This window comes from Ornithorhynchus anatinus, chromosome X1, assembly GCF_004115215.2.
Source record: "Ornithorhynchus anatinus isolate Pmale09 chromosome X1, mOrnAna1.pri.v4, whole genome shotgun sequence".
NCBI classification, from domain to species: domain Eukaryota; kingdom Metazoa; phylum Chordata; class Mammalia; order Monotremata; family Ornithorhynchidae; genus Ornithorhynchus; species Ornithorhynchus anatinus.
In genome coordinates this window covers 80275505-80298215 of record NC_041749.1, presented here as the reverse complement: position 1 = coordinate 80298215, position 22711 = coordinate 80275505, and the positions used below count along the sequence as shown (strand labels likewise).

At 57.6% G+C, this 22711-nt stretch overlaps 3 protein-coding genes across 4 annotated transcripts; 1 reads left to right on the top strand and 2 right to left on the bottom strand.

Moving 5' to 3' along the window:
• Positions 1-117: 117 nt before the first annotated feature.
• On the bottom strand, positions 118-3000 carry TMEM208 (transmembrane protein 208). Of its 2 annotated transcripts, none has more exons than XM_001506631.6 (6): positions 2776-3000; positions 2199-2294; positions 1516-1575; positions 965-1101; positions 624-708; positions 118-464 (listed from the first exon to the last, which is right to left on the bottom strand). In XM_001506631.6, exons 1-6 carry the CDS (start codon positions 2779-2781, stop codon positions 327-329), a joined length of 522 nt encoding a protein of 173 aa, XP_001506681.2. In that variant the 5' UTR covers positions 2782-3000; the 3' UTR covers positions 118-326. The 2 variants fall into 2 exon arrangements, with proteins under 2 accessions (XP_001506681.2, XP_039766086.1); XM_039910152.1 differs by lacking the exon at positions 2776-3000 and adding an exon at positions 2701-2718.
• LRRC29 (leucine rich repeat containing 29) lies at positions 2862-13331 on the top strand. Its single transcript, XM_001506657.6, has 7 exons — positions 2862-3009; positions 4439-4540; positions 10111-11097; positions 11789-12010; positions 12298-12456; positions 12806-13023; positions 13126-13331. The coding sequence occupies exons 1-7, from the start codon at positions 2986-2988 to the stop codon at positions 13289-13291; spliced, it is 1878 nt and encodes a 625-aa protein (XP_001506707.3). The 5' UTR covers positions 2862-2985; the 3' UTR covers positions 13292-13331.
• A 1143-nt stretch (positions 13332-14474) lies between these two features.
• Positions 14475-22414, bottom strand: ELMO3 (engulfment and cell motility 3). Its single transcript, XM_029050731.2, has 21 exons — positions 22331-22414; positions 21881-21961; positions 21598-21638; positions 21416-21488; positions 21082-21132; positions 19893-20062; positions 19613-19712; positions 19326-19477; positions 19119-19197; positions 18891-18941; positions 18543-18665; positions 18241-18372; positions 17858-17959; positions 17658-17766; positions 17295-17431; positions 16973-17136; positions 16257-16369; positions 16013-16117; positions 15697-15779; positions 15264-15353; positions 14475-14984 (listed from the first exon to the last, which is right to left on the bottom strand). Exons 2-21 carry the CDS (start codon positions 21956-21958, stop codon positions 14772-14774), a joined length of 2166 nt encoding a protein of 721 aa, XP_028906564.1. The 5' UTR covers positions 21959-21961; positions 22331-22414; the 3' UTR covers positions 14475-14771.
• Positions 22415-22711: the final 297 nt, after the last annotated feature.

Genomic DNA, 22711 nt, shown 5'->3' with positions numbered 1-22711 from the left:
ACTTTGATCCCCACTCTTTCCTTCCCGAGTCTGGGTCCCGCTGAAGGGACCTCATGCCAGCAGAGTCACCGGTGAACCCAGGGCCCTGGTACCACCTCCAACAAATAGCACAATTGCTGCTCCCAGCCTCAACTCTTTAATAACATTGCATCCACAGCCCCAGCTGGCCTCTCTTGCTCCACCGTCCTCAACCAATGGGCCAGCTCCAACGCCTTCAGCGGTAGGGGGGAAGAGGGGGCATTAGCCACACAGAGTCGGCTAGGGAGGCCTCTGACCTCCGGGGCACTTCTTGGCCTCAATAGTGGAGACGGCCCTGGGGCCCTTGGCTACAAGCGTTTCATCTGCCGCCGTTCCTGCCGCCGCTGCTTCTTCTCGTTGGGTTCTGGTGCTGTTGGAGCTGAGTCGCTCGTGAGCCAGGGGCCCAGGATGTTCACCCACAGGAGATAGAGGGCCCGACCTGGAGCCTGCAGGAAGAGTGGGGGTCAAGAAGAGGTTGGGACTAGGTGGGACAATCACCAGCCTCAGCTATGGGCTAGAGGGCGTGAGAGGAAAAGACATTGGGGGGGGGGGGGGGGACACGCCCCACCCCCCAAAAAAAACACAAAAAACCCTCACACACTCACCAGGAGCCAGAAATACCAGATGTAGAGAGAGAAGCAGCTGAGCACCTGGACAATGGCCGTCAGCAAGATCGCATCCTTGAGGTGCCTGAGGTGGGCAGGGAAGGCTGTGAGTGATCTCGAGCTGGGCGCAGGCAGGGACTGTTGTCCTCATGCCCCAACACTTCTCCCTCTTCCCACTGACGGATGCAGACAACGGTAGCCTTAGACCCATAGTGAGGATCTCTGGCTCCGACCCTTTGGGGTCGGCTGCAAGGAGTCCCTCATCCCTCCCTCTCTCCTTGAGGTGGAGGAGTGAGCCAGTGGCGAGTCCCGCTCACCTGGACCAGCAGGGGGACACTCACTCTGCCATGCCCTGCTCCATGTTGAGGTCAATGCCACTATCTGTCAGGGCCCCATCATCAGCAAAGGCTGCCCGTGCCATGGCACTCATGGAACGGTAACTGGCCCCATACACCACCAAGCTGAATATCAGTGCCACCTGGAGGGAGGAAGAATGGCACATAGGTCAGGGCCAACTCTGTGGCCCTCTGGCAAGGTCGTCATAATATTTGGTATTTGTTAAGCGCTTACTACGTGCCAAGCACAGTTCTAAGCGCTGGGGTAGATATGAGGTAATCAGGTCGTCCCACGTGGGGCTCACAGTCTCAATCCCATTTTCCAGAAGAGGCAACTGAAGCACAGAGAAGTTAAGTGGCTTGCCCAAGGTCACACAGCAGACAAGTGGCGGAGCCGGAATTAGAACCCGCTGGTCCCCTGCCCTCTTCCCACCCCACCCCAATCAGTGGCTAACAGGTGGTCTGCCTCGGGAACCCTGGCAGGGGAAAGGTGTTGCAACAGCGTCCTGGGCCCAGGTAGAGGGCGTGGATGGCAGGACACCATAGACATGTCATACCCAGGCCCAGAAGGATGCTGAGGAGTAGAAAATGACCAGGTTCACCACGCTGTAGATAGCCTGGAACAGAAAAAGGATAAAGATTTCTGAAGCAGGCAGGACACCCGCCCAAGGGTCATGTTATGGTTGACACTCCCCCTCCTCCCCCGCTGCACCCACACTCACACTAACTGTGCAATCAAGCATTCACATTTATTGAGCACCTCCCGTGGGCAGGGCACTGTACTAAGTGCAACAGTTAATGGACATGTTCCCTGCTTCCAAGATGCTCTTCTACCTCAGAGCCAGCCTAAGGGGCTTTATGGGATGAGAGAGTCCACCGAGGATGCTACCACCTCCCTCACCACCCCGACACAAGCAGGTGAACAAAAGGAGTGGGGCAGCAGGAGACTGGTTAGCTAGGAGAATCACCGCGCCTGACACCACCCGAGCAACGGGGCAAATGGTGCCAGTCGTGTGGAGTGTGGCCCGGCCAGGGCCGCCAGTTCTTGGACCATCTGGCAGGGGTACAATAGGGTGGCCCGATGGGCCACCTCCCCGAGTAGCCCCAGTCTGGCCACCGCCCCACCACCCCCACACACGAGGGAGTCGTGTCAGTTTGGCCTGGGGCTAAGCACCGGACAGGACCTGGGTACCCAAACGAGAGGAGCAAGACAGTGGAGTCGGGAAGCAGATTAACTCACGTTGGCCCCCAGAATGATGCGCAAGTAGAACCGGAGTGTCTCCTTGTTCTCCTCGAAGATCTGCTTCTTCCCCTTTGTGCCCACCTTCCCTTTGGGCTAGGGGAGGAGGACGCGATGAGATGACTAAGCGACCCCGGGCCCGCCTCAGACCTTGCCCCCCATTCATTCATTCATACTGACTGAGCGCTTACTGGGTGCGGAGCACTGTATTAAGCGCATGGAAAGTACAATTCGGCAACAGAGAGGGTCAATCCCGTCCCCAGGCCTACACAACCGTCGCTCGACGCCCCCGGGCCTTCACTTTTATCCTTCGCCCCCGCCCCGCCAACTCCTCTCACTGCAACTCCCCGCCCCGTCACCCCTTCCCATCTCGGTCCCGTCTTCCATCGTCCCCTCCCTTTCCCGGCCTGCTCCAACCACGGCCTTCTCTCCCTCCTTCCCTCCCCTCCCGCCCGCCCCCCAACCTGCTAGGTTCCGACAACCCCTGGCCCGCCCGCCCCACCTCGGTGCCGTCCCCTCCTAACTGTGGCTCCCAAAGGTCCCCTCGTCACAGTACCCCCCCCCCCCCCCGCCTCACCGCCATTGTGCCGCCCAACGGCCACGCTAGTCAGATCCGACCAACTCAGCAGGGGAGCCGTTACCGACGTCGCCAGCGGCGCTTCGCCAGAGGAGGAAGTCCCACGCCACTTCCTCCGCTGGTCCCCGCCTCCGCTCCGGCGGGGGACTACGACTCCCGAAGGGCTAGGCGAGGAGAGGGCGGGCCGGCGCGGAGCGCAGAGAAACGACTATGGCGGAGTCGCTGCCCCCGGAGGTGAGCGGCCTCGAGGCCCGCCCGTTCCGTGGGAGGGTCTCCCTCTCCCGGCCACTCCGACCCGGGGCCCTCGGGTCCGCCCGGTCTGTGGGCGGATCGGCCTCTTCTGGCCCCGCCCCCAATAACGCTCCCGCTCAACCTCCCTTCCCTCCGGCTGCGGCGGCGGCTGAGCTGGCAGCTTCCTGCCCCCTCGGCAATTGCCCCAGACCTCTCTCGTTGGCTTCGCCACGCTGCCTTTCGCCCCCGTCCCCCTCTGACCCGCGCCGTCGCCCAAGAGGCGACTCCACAACAGCGAGGCATAGTGCAAAGGAGACCGGAGTGGACGGTCTTGGGGGTTCTAATGCCGACTCTGCTGTTTATCAGCCCTGTGACTTTGGGCGAGATCGTTGGTTCGTTCAATAGTGTTTATTGAGCGCTCACGATGTGCAGAGCACTGTACTAAGCGCTTGGAATGTACAGTTCGGCAACGGTTAGAGACAATCCCTGCCAAATGACGGGCCCACAGCCTAAACGGTTCTCTGGGCCTCAGTCATCTCATCTGTAAAATGGGGGTGAAGGCTGGGAGCCCCACGTGGGACAACCTGATTTCCTCGTATCTACCCCAGCGCTTAGATTGGCACGTAGTGCTTGCCACATAGTAAGCGCTAAACAAATACCATCGTCAACTCCCTCCCTCGCCTTCCCTCAGCTTTTCGGCTCCCGGCCCCATAAATGGGTTCTCTTGGCCTCGCCGGGGGTCCCAGCAAAGTGAACAGAGCCACACTGCCGCTTGAAAACCTCACGAGGGAGTCGGTCACAACCGCCCCCAGACCCCCAACGGAAACTAACCACCCTAGGGTTGTTGGCAGTGGAGGGGGCCACACTCATCGGCGGTATTTAGTGAACTCCTACTGGACCGACAGCACTTTTCAAAGCTCTTGGAAAAGTACAAGAGAAGCGAAACACTCATTCCAGGCCCAGGAGGAGTTTACAGTCTGTGAGGGGGAGACGGACAGAAAAGTCATTTACAGAGAGTGGGAGCAGGAGGAACTACAAAGATAAAATAGGCAGTAGAGTGAATATGCCAGGTTGAAATAGGAGAAATAGGTGCATAAATGCAGTGGGTGGGTATAAAGACATACATGCTAGGGGTGACTGATGGGTTGTTCTGACTCGGGGTGTGGGGAATTGGTAGGCCGGCTATTGGGGGGAGGAATGGGCGGTTGCGGGGGGAGGGGGGGAGAGGGGGAAGGGGTGGTCCCAGGCTGGGGGAAGAAGTGGTAGTGGGGATGAGGATAGAGTAGCCTTCACTACGTGGATCTGGAGAAGCAGAGCTGGGTCCTGTCCCTCAGGCCAGAACTCCTTCCGGGCACATTTGCTGCCGTATCACCCCAGATAAGTTCCCCAAGGCTTCCCAATTCTGACAATCGCCTCTTCCCTGCCTTCCCAGATGCTCACATTCATTTTGAGTTATCTACCCCTGTCTGACTTGAAGGAAGCTTCCCTGGTAAGCTGGGACTGGTATGCTGCAGCCCTGAACGTCATGCGAAAGGTAAAGCCCCCTCCTTCTCCCGGCTCCGTTCCCCCCATGTTTGCCTATGACCTTTGTCCTGCCTCTGCTGACTGTCCTTTCCTTTTGCTGAAACTTTCACCTCACTTTCCCTTTATTCTCTCCCACAGAGAGAGCCCTTGCACACACCCAGGACTGGTTAGCACTCTTAATTGGTTCCTTGAAAATATCGTTTAAAAGCAGAAGAGCGCTAAATGAAATGTGGTTTCCCAGAAGAAGTCATGTCAGGTGCATTCATTAATGCATCACCAAGATCCAAAAAGTTGACCAGCATGTATTTTTAAAGCAATAAAAAAGCAAGTCAGATTCACATGATTAATTTCCATGATCAGAGAGCAACACGTGCCAGGATTAAAACGTTATTGATTTAAATATGCACTCCAAAGACCAAAAAAAAATAAAATCTGACACTCCCCAGAGTCCCGGCACTTCAGCCCACTTGGGTTAACCGCCAAAGCTTTAAGGTCCATCCACTGCCATTTGCCACATGCAGCACCCGACTGCTCAGAGAGCCATCCGATTGCTGTTTCGCCAGGCTCTATACGCCCCTGATGCTTCCCAGAAAACCGCTACCAGGTTGATGATTATGGTGGTGAACTTTTAGGCCATGAACCCTGGGTGTTGGTGCCCAGCGAACCTGGCTCTGCCCAACACACAGGAGGCACATTCCCCGTTTGGGGTACTATCGCAAAGCGCAAGAGCACCATAAAGAATTCTGGCATTCAAATTCAGTAGAGCTAGAGATAAAAAAAAAAAAGTGATACGAGGCAAGTGTTATAATGGGGGATTGCTGTATTTGCCCTCCCCCTGAAGTAGTACTCTCAGGCTGTCACTTCCAAGATCAGCATAAAACAGGGAGGCCTAGTGAGGCGGAGGGGGCTGGTGAGTCAGGAAACTGTACCAAGGTCACCTCTCCATTTTACGTCGCGGTCAGAGTCCCGGGGTGGAGGTTGGGGGCAGATGAGACGAGAACCTGGAGTCCTGCCTCCCGGCTTGGGGCTGTAGTCACCAGATGATATAACTCTCCCGACCAGGGCTCTTGTGGGGCTGGGGTGGGGGAAAGCTGTCAGCGTAGGCACTTCTGAGAGGCCCTCTCGGCCCCCTCCCCAGGGCCCCTCCTAGGGCCACCTGTCCTGTGGAGCTAAGGTCTGCCCTGACCGATGGTTTCCTAGTGGGCCCCAGTACTGCTTGTTTCCGTGGCTGCTGAGAAGCAGCGTGGCTCAGTGGAAAGAACACGGGCTTGGGAGTCCGAGGTCATGGGTTCAAATCCCAGCTCAGCCGCTTGTCATCTGTGTGACTTTGGGCAAGTCACTTAGCTTCTCTGTGCCTCAGTTACCTCATCTGTAAAATGGGGATTAAGACTGTGAGTCCCACGTGGGACAACTTGATCGCCTTGTATCCTCCCCAGTGCTTAGAACAGTGCTTTGCACATAGTAAGCACTTAACAACTGCCATCATTATTATTATTACCTTCTACTATTAGCAGTTGACTAACCTCCTGCATAGGAAGAGAGAAATGGGGTGGGTGGGAAGGAGAGAGGGGGAAGAGAAACCTTTCATAAAAACTCAGTCACGGTTGACACCCAGAGTAGGTTGTCGGGGTAACTGTATTGTGACGCTGCACCCAGAGCAGGTTGTCAGGGTAACCATCGTGACGCTGCACCCAGAGCAGATTGTCAGGATAATTCTGTATTGTGAAGATGCACCCGGATCAGGTTGTCGAGGTAACTATTGTTACCCTGCACCCAGAGCAGGTTGTCAGGGTAATTCTGTATGGTGAACTTGACATGATGTGTGCTTTGAGCTCTGACCTTTGCTTTTTGCCACCCAGGCCAAGAGCCTGCTCTGTTTTTGACTGCCTGGTATGAACCTTGCCAGGTTGTCCCTGGCAGCATAACCCAAATGGAATGGCACCATGTTTCTCCTGACTTTTCTCTGCTCACTTACCCCCGCCCTAAGCAACTCTGGATAAAGAATACGAGGCTGCCCTTAGGACAGGAGAAGCCCCCTGCTTACTGATGCCTGATTGTTAAGACCAGTCCTATACCCGGCATTTGCTCAACTGGCATTCGGTGACCTCCTGATCAGTGATCCGGTGCACAGCTTCTACTGGGGTGGCTCAGATGAGGGGCCCGGTGCCCTTCAGGCTGGCCACAGCACATTGCAGCCCGGACTTAACAATGAAAGGATTGGAGGTGAATTCCAAATCCGAATCATTCTGGTCAGAGTGGGTCACTAGGGATTTGCCCACGCTCTCTCCTCTGAATGAACTTGCCATCTTTCAAAATAATCGCTTCTTTTCTGTCACACATTACACTCGGTCCTGCCCCAACATAGGTTTTCACGTTTTAACTAGAATGTGGTTAGGGAATTAGGTATCGGTTGTTTGACAACATGAGCCTGTTTGAATACAGCGTGCCATTGCGATGGACACGGTGAGTACGCGACGATGGGAGTCTTCTCTAAATCCGGGGGAGGGCAAGAATGCAACTCTCGTGTTATCGGAAAGCTGGGCGAGTTTGCTTCTTCCTCACACCGGTGAGTGACCTAGTTTTGGGAGAGCTGCAAAGGGCAGAGGGGCCCAAAAGTCCCCTTATCCCCTACTCTCCTTCCCTTTGCCAGCATCCCTCCCTACTGCCCAACACCAAACCGATCATTCTGGGTCTCCGCTTCCCCTAGGTAGGGGGTTGGGGTCGGCCGCTGCCCTTTTAGGCTGGGGTTTGTTGGGGGCAAAGCAAGTGAGTCATGTCCGCCCCCACCCGGGCCAGGGAAACAGTTGTGGTGTCCCTGGGAGACCAAGAGAGAAACCTACCTGGACCTTTTCCTGGCCAGGACTTTCTGCCCATCCTCACCCAGGAAGCCCTCCTTTTATCCTTTTAGCCCTGGCAGCTGTGGCTGCTGTTGCTGCATATGGGTCCAGCTCCTCCCATTCCTTTGGGACCTAGCCATAATTGCCCTCCCCAATCCCTTATACCACCTGACAGACAGCATTCTGCCCTCCTCTTCCTGGGACCCCAAGCTGATTTGGGGGCACCTCCGAGGACCTCCCCATTGGCTCTTTTATTATTATTATTGTTGTTGTTGTTATAATGGTACTCGTTAAGTGATTACTATGTGCCAAGCATTCATTCATTCAATAGTATTTATTGAGCGCTTACTATGTGCAGAGCACTGTACTAAGCGCTTGGAATGAATAAGTCGGCAACAGAGACAGTCCCTGCCGTTTGACGGGCTTATAGTCTAATTGGGGGAGAGAGACAGACAAGAACAATGGCAATAAATAGGGTCAAGGGGAAGAACATCTCGTAAAAACAATGGCAACTAAATAGAATCAGGGCGATGTACATTTCATTAACAAAATAAATAGGGTAATGAAAATATATACAGTTGAGCAGACGAATACAGTGCTGAGGGGATGGGAAGGGAGAGGGGGAGGAGCAGAGGGAAATGGGGGGAAAAGAGGGTTAAGCTGTGGAGAGGTGAAGGGGGGGGTGGTAGAGGGAGAAGGGGAGCTCAGTCTGGGAAGGCCTCTTGAAGGAAGTGAGTTTTAAGTAGGGTTTTGAAGAGGGGAAGAGAATCGGTTTGGCGGAGGTGAGGAGAGAGGGCGTTCCAGGACCGCGGGAGGACGTGGCCAGGGGTCGACGGCGGGATAGGCGAGACCGAGGGATGGTGAGGAGGTGGGCGGTAGAGGAGCGGAGCGTGCGGGGTGGGTAGTAGAAAAAGAGAAGGGAGGAGAGGTAGGAGGGGGCAAGGTGATGTAGAGCCTTGAAGCCTAGAATGAGGAGTTTTTGTTTGGAGCGGAGGTTGATAGGCAACCACTGGAGGTGTTTAAGAAGGGGAGTGACATGCCCAGATCGTTTCTGCAGGAAGATGAGCCGGGCAGCGGAGTGAAGAATAGACTGGAGAGGGACGAGGGAGGAGGAAGGGAGATCAGGGAGAAGGCTGACACAGTAGTCTAGCCGGGATATAACAAGAGCCTGTAGCAGTAAGGTAGCCGTTTGGGTGGAGAGGAAAGGGCGGATCTTGGCGATATTGTAAAGGTGAAACCGGCAGGTCTTGGTAACGGATAGGATGTGTGGGGTGAACGAGAGAGACGAGTCAAGGATGACACCGAGATTGCGGGCCCGAGAGAAAGGAAGGATGGTCGTGCCATCCACGGTGATAGGAAAGTCTGGGAGAGGACCTGGCTCGGGAGGGAAGATGAGGAGCTCAGTCTTGCTCATGTTGAGTTTTAGGTGGCGGGCCGACATCCAGGTGGAGACATCCTGGAGGCAGAGGAGATGCGAGCCTGAAGGGAGGGGGAGAGGACAGGGGCAGAGATGTAGATCTGCGTGTCATCTGCGTAGAGATGGTAGTCAAAGCCGTGAGAGCGAATGAGTTCACCAAGGGAGTGAGTGTAAATGGAGAACAGAAAAGGGCCAAGAACTGACCCTTGAGGAACTCCAACAGTTAAAGGATGGGAGGGGGAGGAGGCGCCTGCGAAGGAGACCGAGAATGACCGGCCAGAGAGATGAGGAGAACCAGGAGAGGACAGAGTCCGTGAAGCCAAGGTGAGATAAGCCAAGCACCGGGGTAGATACAAGTTAATCAGGTTGGACACAGTCCTTGTCTCACAGGCTAAGTAGCAGGGAGTAGGATTGAATGCCCATTTTACAGATGCGGTAACAGGCACAAAGAAGTTAAATGACTTGCCCAAGGTCATTCAGCAGATACATGGCAGATCTGAGATTAGTACCCAGGTCCTCTGACTCCCAGGCCTGCTAGGCCTCACTGCTTCTATTGCCTATTCTATTCAGAGAAGCAGCGTGGCGCAGTGGAAAGAGCACGGGCTTTGGAGTCAGGGCTCATGAGTTCGAATCCCAGCTCTGCCACTTGTCAGCTGTGTGACTGTGGGCAAGTCACTTCACTTCTCTGGGCCTCAGTTCCCTCATCTGTAAAATGGGGATTAAGACTGTGAGCCCCAAGTGGGACAACCTGATTCCCCTGTGTTTACCCCAGCGCTTAGAACAGTGCTCTGCACATAGTAAGCGCTTAACAAATACCAACATTATTATTATTATTATTGCCCCCGGGAAAGTCCTTCCCAATTAGGATAGTTCCTCGCCACCAAGTTACCAGGGCATCGGCGAGCTCCCGTGCAACTAACTGAGAAACCGGGGGATTAAGCTGGGAAGGCCTGGGGACCCTGGGTGTTATTAAGCGCTTAGTACAATGCTCTGCACACAGTAAGCGCTCAATATGATTGAATGAATGAATGACTCTTCCCTGTCCCAAGCCTCACTCCCTGGCAACTTCAGGCCAGCCACCTCTCAGGACCTTGCGCTTTCCTGACTTTGCCCTTCTACTACTCATGCTTTCTCTTCCACTCTTTCCTCCTAGCCTTTCAGCCACAGGCTGCTTTCACTTGCTCTGCCTACTTGTGTCAGAGAAACTTTTTTTCTCCCCCTACCCTCCCAGGGTGTGGGCAGACAGCCCATCCCACTCCTAAGGCCGATCCTCCAGAGAGTTGGACACCTTCCCCCTGGTAACAGCCCTCTCCTCTCTGCCCCCAGATGAATGTGCTGTATAGCATCCCCGTATCTACCATCTCCATCGCCAGCATCAAGAGCCTGGGCCAGAGGGGCATAAGCTCTGTCCGCATAACCCACATGGACAGCTCGGCTGCTTCCCAAGATGGTCTCCAGGCTGTCTCCCGCTATCTGGGCTCCCAACTTCAGAGCCTGTCGCTCAACAGCAATCACTTGAGCGTGCCCTTCTTCACAAGCCTGCTCGTGGGCTGTCGCACCCTCCGTACATTGGATCTCAGTGGAGCCAACACCCTTTTCACCAACGGGGTGCTGCTGGCCATACCTACGGACTACCAGCAGGCCCAAGAGGCCCTGAGTGGCCTGCGGGAGCTCAACCTGGCCAGCCTGCGCTACCTCACGGACCTCACTTTTAACAGGCTCTGCAACTGTGCTCCAAAGTTGGAGTACATCTCCCTGGCTCGCTGTCACATGCTCTTCGAGTTTGACCCCTATTATGGCGCAGGTATCCCTATGAACTCCCCCACCATTTTATCCTTTAGGAATTTGCTCCATTTTGTGCAGGAACGGGCCTCCCACCTGCGAGGCCTGGACCTGAGCGATACCAAAATCACCCCCGGAACCCTAGCCACTCTGGGCCAAGTGGACGGTCTGCATCTGGAGAAACTAGTCTTGCAGGGTTGCCGAGAGCTGACTGATGACTCTGTGGTCACCTTATGCCGCCTACAACCTGGTCTGACCACCCTGAACATTGATGGCTGCCCAGAGCTGGGTGACACGGCGGTGGTGGCAATCTGCCAGGGAATGCCCCGCCTGCGGCATTTGCAAATAGGTCGGTTGCAGCAGCTTACAGACGATGGCCTCTCAGCTCTGGGCCGCCTGCGGGAGCTGCAGATCCTGGATATGGCGGAGTGCTGCCTCATCTGTGGGGAGGGGCTTACTCGAGCTCTGGGTGCTGAGAAGATCCTGCCTCCCATCACCACCCTCAATTTGGCCTATTGTGCTCTTGTCAAAGTAAGTGACCTAAAGCATGGCATTCTGGGGTGAGGGGAAGAAAGGAAGGGGGAAGGGAGGGAAGGAAGGATGAGGAGAGGTAGGGAGGGAAGGCTTAAGGGAGGGAGGGAAGGAAGGACGAAGGGAGAGAGGGGGCAACCAGCACAGCTGTGACCTGGGATGATAGGTCAGGCCCTGGCCCAAACCTCACATCCTTGTCAGACAGGGCCCCAGCCCTCCTGACCCCACTGCCCATTTAGGGTGGGGTTTGGAAAGTAAGGGAAGAACCAGGCTGGTGCGAGGGCAGATTAGGTGAAGCGATGGGTATCGGAGTGGACGGGAAGGGCTCTGTTACTCAGAGGGCCTGCTCTCCATCTTCTCTGAAACCCAAACAGTAGGAATAGCAGGCCAAAGATAAAGTAGGAGGGGTTGTTGAGAGACAGAGACATGACCTGCTGGCCATGATGGGTTTGAAGCTGCGGGTGGCCGGTAATCTTAGAGATCTCTAATGAGAGACTCCCCCCAACACACACCACCATCATTCCCTCCCGCCTCGTGCTGGGTCAGCAGACCTCTAATCACACCATCTTGCTGGGAGGGTGGGAGGAAGGGAGGGAGTCAAACTCCATGGGTCTCATGGTGCCCTGATGGTATTTTGCAATTCTGCAAACCAGGCTGCTCTCACTATTTTCTCCTTTCTTCCTCCCTCCAGGATGTAAGCGTGCTCCCGCTGGTCAGTCTGTTAAGCCGCACCCTGCGCATGCTAGACTTATCCTTATGCACAACTCTCACCAATAAGAGCCTGTGTGCCATTTTCACCCAGCTGCCCAAACTGAAAAGTCTGCATATGGCCTGGTGTAAAGAAATCACTGACTGGGGACTTCTAGGCCTCTTGGAGTACAGTAGTTCTAAAATTCAAGACCAGAAGAGAGAGGTAGGGACTTCAGGATGGCTGGGCCCTGGGTTGGGGACTGAAATCAGTATGCCCATAGAGTCAGGAGCTGCCTTCCGGATGCAGGCCTGGTGGAAGAGGGACCACACCGTTCCAGGTGTTGGGTCAGACCAGGCTGTCCAAACTCTCTGGGGGGATCCTAGGGTCTGGCAGGAACTGAACCCGAGAGCACCTGAGCTGCCCCCCTCACCCCACCCCCATCCCCAACCCATATACCTACCTGCCCAAAGTTCAGGAATTTGGGGAACATGGGCTTCTTCCTCCCCCAGCCTCTCCTGGAGCCCTGGCCATCTCCTAATCTCTCTGCTGAATCTGAAGAGGCCAGTACTTCACAAGGAGTATGCTACACCTCCATCTCCTGCCTGAGAGTCCTTCAAGAACTGGATCTTACAGCTTGCTGCAAGCTGACCAACACCAGCCTGACCATGGTACTGGAGGATTGAGTGGGAGATGGGGGGAGAGGTTTGGGGACCCGTGTGGGCCTAGGGCAGTCAGCCAGGGAGGGGATGAGGAACGGGTCCTGAAGCTGCCCAGAGTGCCGGGACAGAGGTCTGAGTTACGGGGCTCATGTCCCCAAGCCTGAGAAGCAATGGGAGCTACAGAGGGAAAGACAGGAAGGGCCCCCTAGGACTCGACCACCCTTCCCACACAGCTCCACTTCACCAAATAATTTCCCTGCCCCCCACCCCCAGGAGGATGCTGTCTGGGTTATAAAGGGTGGTTTCAAGGGTCATTTTCACCCTACCGGAGGGCTGACTCTTCTACCTCCCCTGGCAGGTGATAAAATTCCCACAGCTGAGAAAGTTGACTTTAAGCATGATCCCTCAGCTGACGGACGCAGCTCTGGTGGCCATAGCCCAGGGCTGCCCCGCCCTGGAGCAGTTGACCCTGCGTCACTGCCGCCAGCTGAGCGATGCCGGCTGGATAGAGGCCGCTGGCTTCCTGCCCAGACTGCATTGCCTCAACATCTCTGGCTGCAGTCAGCTCACTGAAAAGTAAGTGACCGGGCGGGGCTGGGGGGGCGGGGGGGAGGTTGGGGAAGGGAGGAGCACGTTCTGGTTGAGTAGGGTAGTACACTGACCTGCTCTCTTCCACAGGACACTGAGTGCTCTCAGCAGCTCCTGCCGGCAGCTAAAGGTGCTAGACGTGTCCCTTTGCGAGGGCATCCAGCTGGCAGCTATTGAACGCCTGAGGGCCCAGCTGCCCTTGGTGACCTGGGTCTACTCACACTTCATGGGTGCAAATGAGCTAAAATCTTACTAAACAGCTCCCCTGGGAGCCACCATACCTCACAGCTAAAGGACTCCATCCGGCCTTTTCCTATCTTGGGCCCTTTAGCGGGTTTGGGGTCTGAGGGAACTAGGAAAGAAAGCCTTAAGCAGCCCCAGTTGCTGTCTCCTTCCTTCTCCCCTCTCCACCCCAATTCCTTCCAGAAACTTTCAGCCTCAAGCCCCAAGTCGCCTCCAACATCCACAAATGCTGCCTCAGCCCAGTCCCAGGGCACCGATGAGACCTCAACAGTCAGTCTACCAGCACAGGAGGAGGGCTTCCCTGACTGCCTCTCCCCGGGCTGGGCTGGCCGCTCTGAGCCCTTCAGTCCCGTCCGAATGGAGGGTAGAATCAGGGCTTGTTAGACTGGGGGCCTGTGCAGCCCTTTCTATGCTCAACACGCACAGCCTTCTATGCCTCATTCCTCCCATAAGGCCCCCTGACAGTCTTGTTCACCAGCTGGCTACTAGCCACCCTCCACGTGGGGAAATCACCCCATGGGCTCCTGATGTCTGAACCGCCTGACACTCACGTGTGTGTGTCCCAGCCCAGCCTCCTGTTTAGAGGTTCCCCAAATGGGGATCTGGGTATTTAGAGCATTTTCCTCTCCAATACTCCCACCAGCCCACACGCACACCACCCCCACCCGGCCCCAATCAGGGGAAACACTTGGAAACCAAGTTCCACGTTTAACACTTTTTCCAAATGAAATCTTCATTCGCACACTCCCAAGCCTTCAGATAGGATCTAGAGGAGGCAGGGATGACAGAAAGGCAAGTTGTCCTACCAGGTGGTCCCAAAGCTAACTCTAGCTATGGGGCTTAGCTGCTTCCACTCCATGAGATGAAGTCGGATAAGCATCGCCTCACGTCACTCCAGGGCCCCAGCCCCCTGTTAGGTGTGGCATACGCTTTCTTGGGGGCAGGACCCCTAAATCTCTGCCCTTCGCAGAGCTGAGACCCCAAGAGAGGAGGTTTCAGAAGCAGAGAAGTGGCTTGAATCCGGATAGACACCCTGAAGCTCACTGCAACACTGGCCCCACCGTGGGCCATGTGCCTCTCCCTCCACAGAGCCACGTAAGCCTTCCTAGCAATCCCCTCCGTCTCGCCTGAAGTCCTCCTGAGCATGACAAACACTTGCGTTCAGACTCTTTTGCACAGAGATGCAGGTGTGTGTGTTCATGCTCACACAGGTGTGCGCGCCCTGGGCACAGACCTCTTTATTCCTGAGCTAGAAGCCACTGTATCTGGGTAGCAGCATCCCCCACAGTGAGACACTGATCTTGCGCTCCTGTGGGTTAGGGGCCAAAGGAGCCCCTATTATGATTATTACAGTCAAATCAAGCCATTGCCCTCCACCAATGAATTCCCCTCATTCTCCCTGGCGTGTGCAGCCCAGTGGGGCCATAAGACGAGGGCAATATCAGGAGAGACCTTGGGGTCTCTGTTCCTTTCCCCACTCTCCACCCATCCCCTCAAGGCTCGGCCACGCCGGAGTCACAGCAGAAGTTGAAGTTGCTGGGTGGTGGAGGCACGGGGGGCGGCCTGTCCGGGATGGGCACAGCTTCCAGTTCCAGCAGCTGCAGTTTCGTCTCCATGGCCAGGAGCAACTCCAGGTCCATTCGCGTCTGCTCGCTACTCATGGGGTTACCCAGCAGGGCATTGAGCCCATCCATCCAAAGGTGGAACTGTGGGGTCAGGGCTAGGTTGAGAGTGGGGCCTGGAGGCCCCCGAATATCCCACTGCTTCATCCTCTGCCTGCCCACTTGCTGTTCTTGCCTAACCCATCTGCCTCTCCCGCCCCCCATCATCCTCCTGTCTCCATCGCCCCAACTTTCAATCTCACTTGGTGCCATTCTCTCCCCTTCCAGACCCAAGGCTCTTCCCACTTGCCCAGATAGCCCCTCATTGCAGGTGCTATCAGCCAACCGACCCCCCTCTCCCACTCAGCTGGGCCTGGAGCTCACCTCTCGCTTGGAGGGAGCGATGAAATTGAGATAGGCTGTCTCCTCCTCCCCCAGGTCATAGCCGACAGAGAAGGCTAGTTCCCAGACGTCCTGCAGGGAGCACAGGGGACTGCAGTCAGGTGTGGCCCTGGAGGGGTGGGGTGTCATGAGGGGTGGGAGGAGGGACCCCAGCTGAGGGTGGTCTTGGGGGGAATGGGGGGAAAGGTGGAATCGGGACACCAAAGGGGTACTACTGAAATGGCATTTAGAAGGGAGTGGAGACCAAGAAGCTGGAGCGACAGACAGACAGGTCTCGACCCAATCTGTCCTGGGAGGACAGAGCGAAGGCTGTCTGCCCATATCCCTACCCTTCCCATTCAGAGTCCCAGCTTGAGGGGACATTGGGACACGTCAGCGGGGAAGGGCACACCCAGCCTCTCTGTCCCAAACTCACCTTGTTCTGCTTCCCGGAGCCCTTCTCCCGGACATGGGGACAGTCCCTGCCCACGAGCAGTGCACGCATTTCTGCTACAGGGACTGTGGGAGATACAGGTTCGAATGAGGATCACAAATCTCACTTAGGTGAAAGCTGGGTGGGGTTGGGAGGGATGGGAGGGAGTGCGTTGAAGTAGTGCAGGGAGAAGAGATGGGAAAGGAAGGGAGGAGCTGAAGTCAGGGCAGCGGGAAGAAGCTTAATCCACCCTCTGGTGGGAGGGCTCTTGGTCAAAGGAGGCAGGGGAACCTTGCCCCCTGCCCCCTCGGCCTCTCACGTTTTTCCGGTAGGCTCTCGGCAGTAGGCTGGCTCAAGCCCTCCTCCACGTCTCCATAGTGTAATATCTTGTGGTTGGGAGACAAGCAGCAGAACCAAAGTTTGTCTGGAGGAGCAAAGTCAGGGGGAGAGGAGATTAGCGAGCGGGCACTGACCTTCACTGCCCCCTCTCCACTGACTCCTGACCCTCTCGTTAAACCCTAACTTAACCCAACCCCATCCCCACCCCACCCCACCGCACTGACCCTGCCTCCTCCGGCTGCTGACTTTGCGGAAGAGCGTCCCCTCACAAAGCTGCAGCAACCGCTGCTGACGGATCAGCTCCAGGAGATCTGGCTTCAGCTTTTCACGCAGCTCCCTGGATGGATGAGGAGGTGGGGAGGCGGGGCTCAGTAGATCCCAGGGGACAGAAGGATAAGGCACTCCACCAATGTGAAAGGATGGGGAGGGGAGGCCCTCAGAGTACAAAGCAATGAGGCGTGGATGGGGAAGGGGCTCTCGGGGCACAAGGGGAAAAAGGATAATAATCATAATAATAATGTTGGTATTTGTTAAGTGTTTACTATGTGCAGAGCACTGTTCTAAGCGCTGGGGTAGATACAGGGTAATCAGGTTGTCCCACATGAGGCTCACAGTCTTAATCCCCATTTTACAGATGAGGGAACTGAGGCCCAGAGAAGTGAAGTGACTTGTCCACAGTCACACAGCTGACAAGTGGCAGAGCTGGGATTCGAACCCATGACCTCTGACTCCCAAGCCCGTGCTCTTTCCACTGAGCCACGCTGCTTCCGTGGACACTTGGTGGGGGCCCCTGGGAGTAGGAGACACTGGGGGCAGGGGAGGCAGCTTGGCGGATAGGAAGGCGATGGGGTTGGGGTACTGACCTCCTTCCTCCTAGCACCCTGTGGGATCCCCTCCTGCCCCTGCCTTTTCTACTTTCCCGCCCGCCACTTGAGCTCACAGGATAGGTGGGGCCAGGGTGCCCTCCTGGCTGAGTCTCTCCGTCTGCCGCAGCCGTAGCACCTCCCCGTAGCTCAGGGCGTTCACCTTGGAGCGGAACAGCTCCAGCGAGCTCGGCCTCTGAGCCAGCACCCGGCTCAGCTGCTCTCGCACCACCTGCAGCACCTGCCCTGGGCACAGACCCCCTCAATTCCTCAGTGGCAGACCCAGGCATCGTGCCACCTTTAGTGCCAGCCTTCCCCTGGGGTACGGTGGCCCCTGACACCCAAAGAGCCGCCCGGCCCGATTCACCCTCCACCCCTAGGCCTCTCCCGACTCCCCACCTTGTCAAAGTCCTCCTGAGTGGCTCGCATCTCCTTCCAGGTCTTGTTAAGCAGCTGGATGCAGACACAGAAGAGTTCGTGGAAGGTGTGATCCTGCCCAAAGAACAGCGGGGAGAAGTCCTGGGCTGTCTCTGAGTCTAAAGGGGCCAAAGAGACAGAAACAGATCAGTGAGGGCAGAGAAAAGGACCTACCACCCCAAGACCTGGGGGAAGGGATCAGGGCAGGCACCTCAGGACCGTGGCTCCCAACCCAGCTCTCGGGGCAAAGACAAACAGAAATGGGGTGAAGGGGTCACTCTGGGGTCTGAGGAAAATGGGGGCCCCAACCCTAGTGGGGAAGTTCAGGTGCACACTCTCACTCACAGGGCTCCCCGACATGCAGCAGCTCACACAGCAACGCAGTCAACTGGATACTGCTCCGGGCAAAGGGGCATTCGTGTTTGTCCTCACGGCTGCTATTCTCCAGCACAAACTGGAAAAGAATCGCAGCCTCCAGCCCCCCTCCCCCTCCTCCGGCCCCTCCCCGGCACTCCAGGGGACCAAGGGGTTGGGGTGGCACTGACCCGGCTGTAGGCATTAGGCGCGTGGCGGGCAAAGTAGAGCATGTTGTCCAGGGCCAGCAGACCAGGGGGCACACGTTCCAGATCCTGAGCAGGATTGCTGTTCTGGTTGGGGAGAGGAAGGTCAGGGCCCTTTGCAGAGGCAGCCGGCTCTCAACAGGGAAGCCTGTGGGAAGGGAAGGGGGCCTGGGGGAGAGAGGCTCAGAGGTATAAGTGAGCACGGGCAGGACAGGATCAAGGAAGACCACGGGGAGGGTCCTTAGAGGTAAAATGTACAGAGTGGTAAGTGGGAGGCAGGAAGGAGAAGGACTGGAGGAAGAGGGGGAGGACCCTGCACTGGGTGTGGGTGTGCGTGGCAGGGGAGGAGCAAGGGTGGGGCGACTCACAGAAAAGCCCAGTTTGCGGAACTCGCGAGCACAGAGGGACTGTCGGCGCTCAGTATTGAGTCCCCCTGTGGGGGACCCCCCATCTGGCTCAAAAGCAGCCAGGCGCAGGGACTGAAGCTGCTCTCGCTGCTCCTAGAAGAGGGGTTGGGAAGGTCAGAACGACAGGTCAGGAACCTCCCTCCACCCTGAGAGCCCAGCCCGACGGGGAAAATCTTTGAGCCCCTGGCCGCAGATCCTACTCTGTCCTCCCCCACCTCCCCCGCCCCCTTCTCAGGGGCCCACCCCCACCTTCCTGGTCCCACCTGGCTGAAGGGATCGATAGGCGTCTGCATGCGTGGCTTCAACACCTCCAGACTCAGAGCCTGCAGCACATACAAGTGATGGGCCATCTCTGCCCCCAGGGGTGCCGAGCTGTGGATGATATTCTGGGTGGGGACAGACAGGGAGGTCCAACCTCGGTCAGGTCTCCAGCCCAGGCTTCAGGAACTGAACTCAGACAAAGGATGACTCAGGGTTAGGCAGGGCTGGGTGGCCAACAGAATAGGGTCGGGTGTGGTACTCAAGATGGATTTGGTGGGGGTCAGGTGCCTCGCTGGGCGTCATCCTTCTGGGTCCTCCTGCTCCCCCTCTTCCCGGGCCCTGGCTCCCACCTTTTGGATGTACAGGCGAAGGTTCTTCTGCCACAGGTCGTCCAACATGATCTAGGGGACAGTTGGGGATTGGGTCACGGAGGCTGGGAAACCGAGGCCTCCACCCCAACAGGATCTGCTCCCGGTGCTCCCGGTGTTCTGCTCCCAGCCCTGCCCAATCCTCGTCCCCTGTCCCCCCCATTCTCCTGCCTGCCCGCCCCCCCCCCCCCAACCCATCTAGACCCTCACCTTGCGCTCAGGGACAGTGACCCCCAGCAGCAGTGCCGTGAGCAGTGCCATGGCCTTGGTCTGCAGCTGTTGGTTAATCCTGAGACCAGGGATGGACAGTAGTGACCAGAGACTCGCTTGACTCGGCGTCCCCGCTCCCCCGCCCCAGCAACCCTAGCTGAACCTCTTCTGGCTCCGCTCTCCCAACCCCTGGAAGAGGGCTCTTACACCTGCAGGTGGGTGAGCAGTCTATCCACAGGGATCTCGTTCTTGACTATCTGGCCCAATACAGAGCTGTTCAGAACCACATTCTCCAGCAACCCCAGTGCCAGCTGATGCACCGATACATCCATTAGGTTCATATTCACATAGCTAGTCACCTAGGGGAGAAGCCGGGGAAGGGCAGAAAAGGGACACAAGGGATGGAATGAAAAGGTGAAAATTAGAGGTGGGAGCTGGGGGTGGGGAGCCTCTCCCCATCTCCTGCTCTTCACACCTCCCCCCAACTCCCATACCTTTCTGACCAAGGACGGGTTGAGCGTCTCCCAGGACACCACACCATGCTCCATGAGCTCCGAGAAGGCCCGCAGCGCCAGAGCCAGCACTTCACCCAGGCTGACACAAAGAAATCACCCCCAAAGTCAGAGAAGCCCCACACCCCGTGCTCACACCCCATCCATCCCACCCCACTCCACCGATAACCCTTTGAGACCCCTCCCTCCAGGAGAAGTTCCAGCAGCACCCTCGCCTCCGACCCCGCTCGCCACCCCTGCTCCCGTCCCAGTCCTTGCTCACTCGTCACCATGCTCCACGATGAGTTCAAGCTTCTGCAGCCCGTCCCGACTGATGAACTCCCGGGCAAAGGTGAGGTCAGGGGCCAGGGCTGCAAGTCGCCGCAGCAGCGGGCGCCGCCCCTCCTGGCCCCCAGCCTGCAGCCCACCCAGCAGCTGTTCCACCTCCTGCTCCTGGAACGAGAGCCGGAGTGGAGGCCCAGAGCGGAGGAGACGTCGGAACCGGCAGGAATGGCCCCGTTGGTGCGGAGGGACGCTCCACTGGCTAGATCAGAGACTGGAAGAGACTTTCTTTTCTGGGGGCCCTCGACGGGGTGGGGTGGGAGCAGCTCAGAATCAGAAACCTATACCCGGGACACCCCAGCATGAACATTTGAGCAGGGGAGGAGAGGCGAGGCTGACTTTGAGCCAAGGAATGATAATAATGACGACTAACTGGGGAGTTTGTTAAGCGCTTCCTCTGTGCCAAGCACTGTACTAAGCACTGGGGTCGATACAAGATCATCAGGTCCCATATGGGGCTCACAGTCAAAGTAGGAAGGACAACAGGCATTGAATCCTCATTCTGCACATGAGGGATTTGAGGCCTAGAGAAGTTAAGTGACTTGCCTAAGGTCTCGCAGCAGGTAAGTGGCGGAGTCGGGATTAGAACCCAGGCCCGGACTCTTTCCACTAGGCCACGCTGCTTCTCTGGAAGCTCCTCTGCTTCCACATGCCCCTCTTCTAACTGGTTCCAAGCAGTTTCTCATTTGCCCCAAGCTCTAAGTCAGGAGTTACTTTGGAGAGCCAGATGCAGCCCAGAGAGCCACCCAGATGGAACCTGACCCACCAGGCTTTCTCCCAGGAGCCCAGGGGCCAGGGGGGAAGGGGGTGACAATCTGACCCTGCATATGGGGAAGGTGGCAAGGAGTGGAGAGCCAAGTGGAAAGGCCCAGCTGGGGGAGGTAGTGGGGCTGGAGTTTCGGGAATGGACTAGGTTGTCCATACCAGAGCGTTGCTGAGGCAAAAGGAAAGCAGAGTGTCCTAGGGAGGGGCTGAGACTCAGGGAGGAGCAGGAAGCAGCGAGTGTACGAAGCAGGGAGGGGAGCGGAGCTCTGTGCCGGAGGGAGCTAGGACAGAAAGGGAGGGAAAAGCAGGAAGAGAAAGAGGAGAGGGGAGGAGCTGCGATGGGATGATGGCGGGAGGGTCCTTACCGGGGAGGGTTTGAGGCAGAGGATACTCCCGTTCTTGATCTCCCCTCGGTTCTGGGGGCAGACAGAGCTGGGGTGAGGGTAGGTGGCAGATCGGGCCCGGTTCGGCCCCCACCGAAGAAGAAAGGGCAACTGGAGCCGTCGTGCCCAAGGTGGCCTCCCACCCTTCGGTCAGAGTACCGAGGATCCAGTGGGGAAAGGACTTCCGGGTTTCAACACTGTAGCACCGAGGTGAGGACAGAAGGGATGGGGGAGAGACAAGGGGGGGCTGGGCTGCGGGATGGGGGACAAGTGCAGGATCTGGGGGTGCCTGAAAGGTTGGGAATAGCGTCCTCACATTCTCCGTGACGTAGCGCCGGTGACCGTCGGCATGCTGCAGGGCATAGTGTTCCCAATCGCTCAGGTTCCACCTGCCACGGGAAGAGGGGAGCGAGGGAGACACACTCGGACTGGCTGCCCTATCCCCACCTACTCACTACACCACCACCGCCACCCTCTCCCTGGGTCCCCGCCACTCACTTGGCGCACAGCTCTTTCAGGACTGCAGTCAAGGGCTTGGCCTGGAAACAGAAGGGTGAGTCACCAGGATCCCAAGGTCTCCTTCCCCTAGGGGTCGGGCCCAACACAGGGGGCAGGGGGGAGGGGAGGGGGCCGTCGGGGGCAGCAGGGTGTCCGGGGTGGGGGCAGGGGGAGAGAGGGGCGGCCTGGTCTGGGCAGGCCCTGCTGGGAGCCCGGGAAGGTTCGGCGAAGGTGTCGGGAGGGGGAAACGCGGGGCAAGAGAACAGGGAGGAAGGGCGAGTACCTGGTCCAGCTCGATGAGCTGCGGGTTGGCCCCCTCCAGCTCGATGGCGATTTTCACTACATCCCGGGGGGGCGCCATGGTCTACAGCGGGGACACGGTCGGGGGCACTCAGGGAGGGGGACGAGGGTGGGGAAGGGAAGCGGGACGGGACGGGACGGTTGGGGGTGGGGCGGGGCATCGGCGGCCACATTCCTGAGGCGAGCGCCGACAGGTCTCAACCTCCTGTCCGCCTCGGGACACAAGGGGCCGGGCCCGGGCCCAGAGGGGCCTGGCGAGATGTCGGAAGCGCCCCCTCCGCCCCCAGTGTACGGGGGTGACAGGGGACTCTACCAACCTGTTTCGGGAGCACCCCCCTTGGAGAAGGTAAGAGGAAGAGAGAGTTGCGGGCCCGTCCTGGGAGTCCTTGGGGCCGGCTCTCCTGCCCTCCCCCCCCCCCCCCCCCGAGCTCACCGGCAACGCCGCGCTCCCCGCTCGCCCTGGGCTTCCCTAGGGAGCGGCCGAGCAGTTCCGGGTAGGGATCCCGAGGGACGGAGGAAGGGAGGGACCGGTGGCCCCGCCCCCAACAACCTGGCCGGGCCCCGCCCCTGCTCACGGGATCGGGTGGCCGGGGTAGGTGAGAAAGGGAGCGGGCAAAGAGCCGTCGGTGTCCCCGATCTGCTCTTCCAACGCAGGGTCTTCCGAGCAGAAGCTGGAAGGCCGGCTCTGGCTCCGTCTCGCAGGCGGTCCTCCCCGCACACGCTGAGAGTTGGGATCCCCTGCTTCCTCCCAGACCAGAATGAACAGCGGTGGGGCTGCCCCAGCTGCCCTCTCCCGCCACGCCACCCTTCCAAA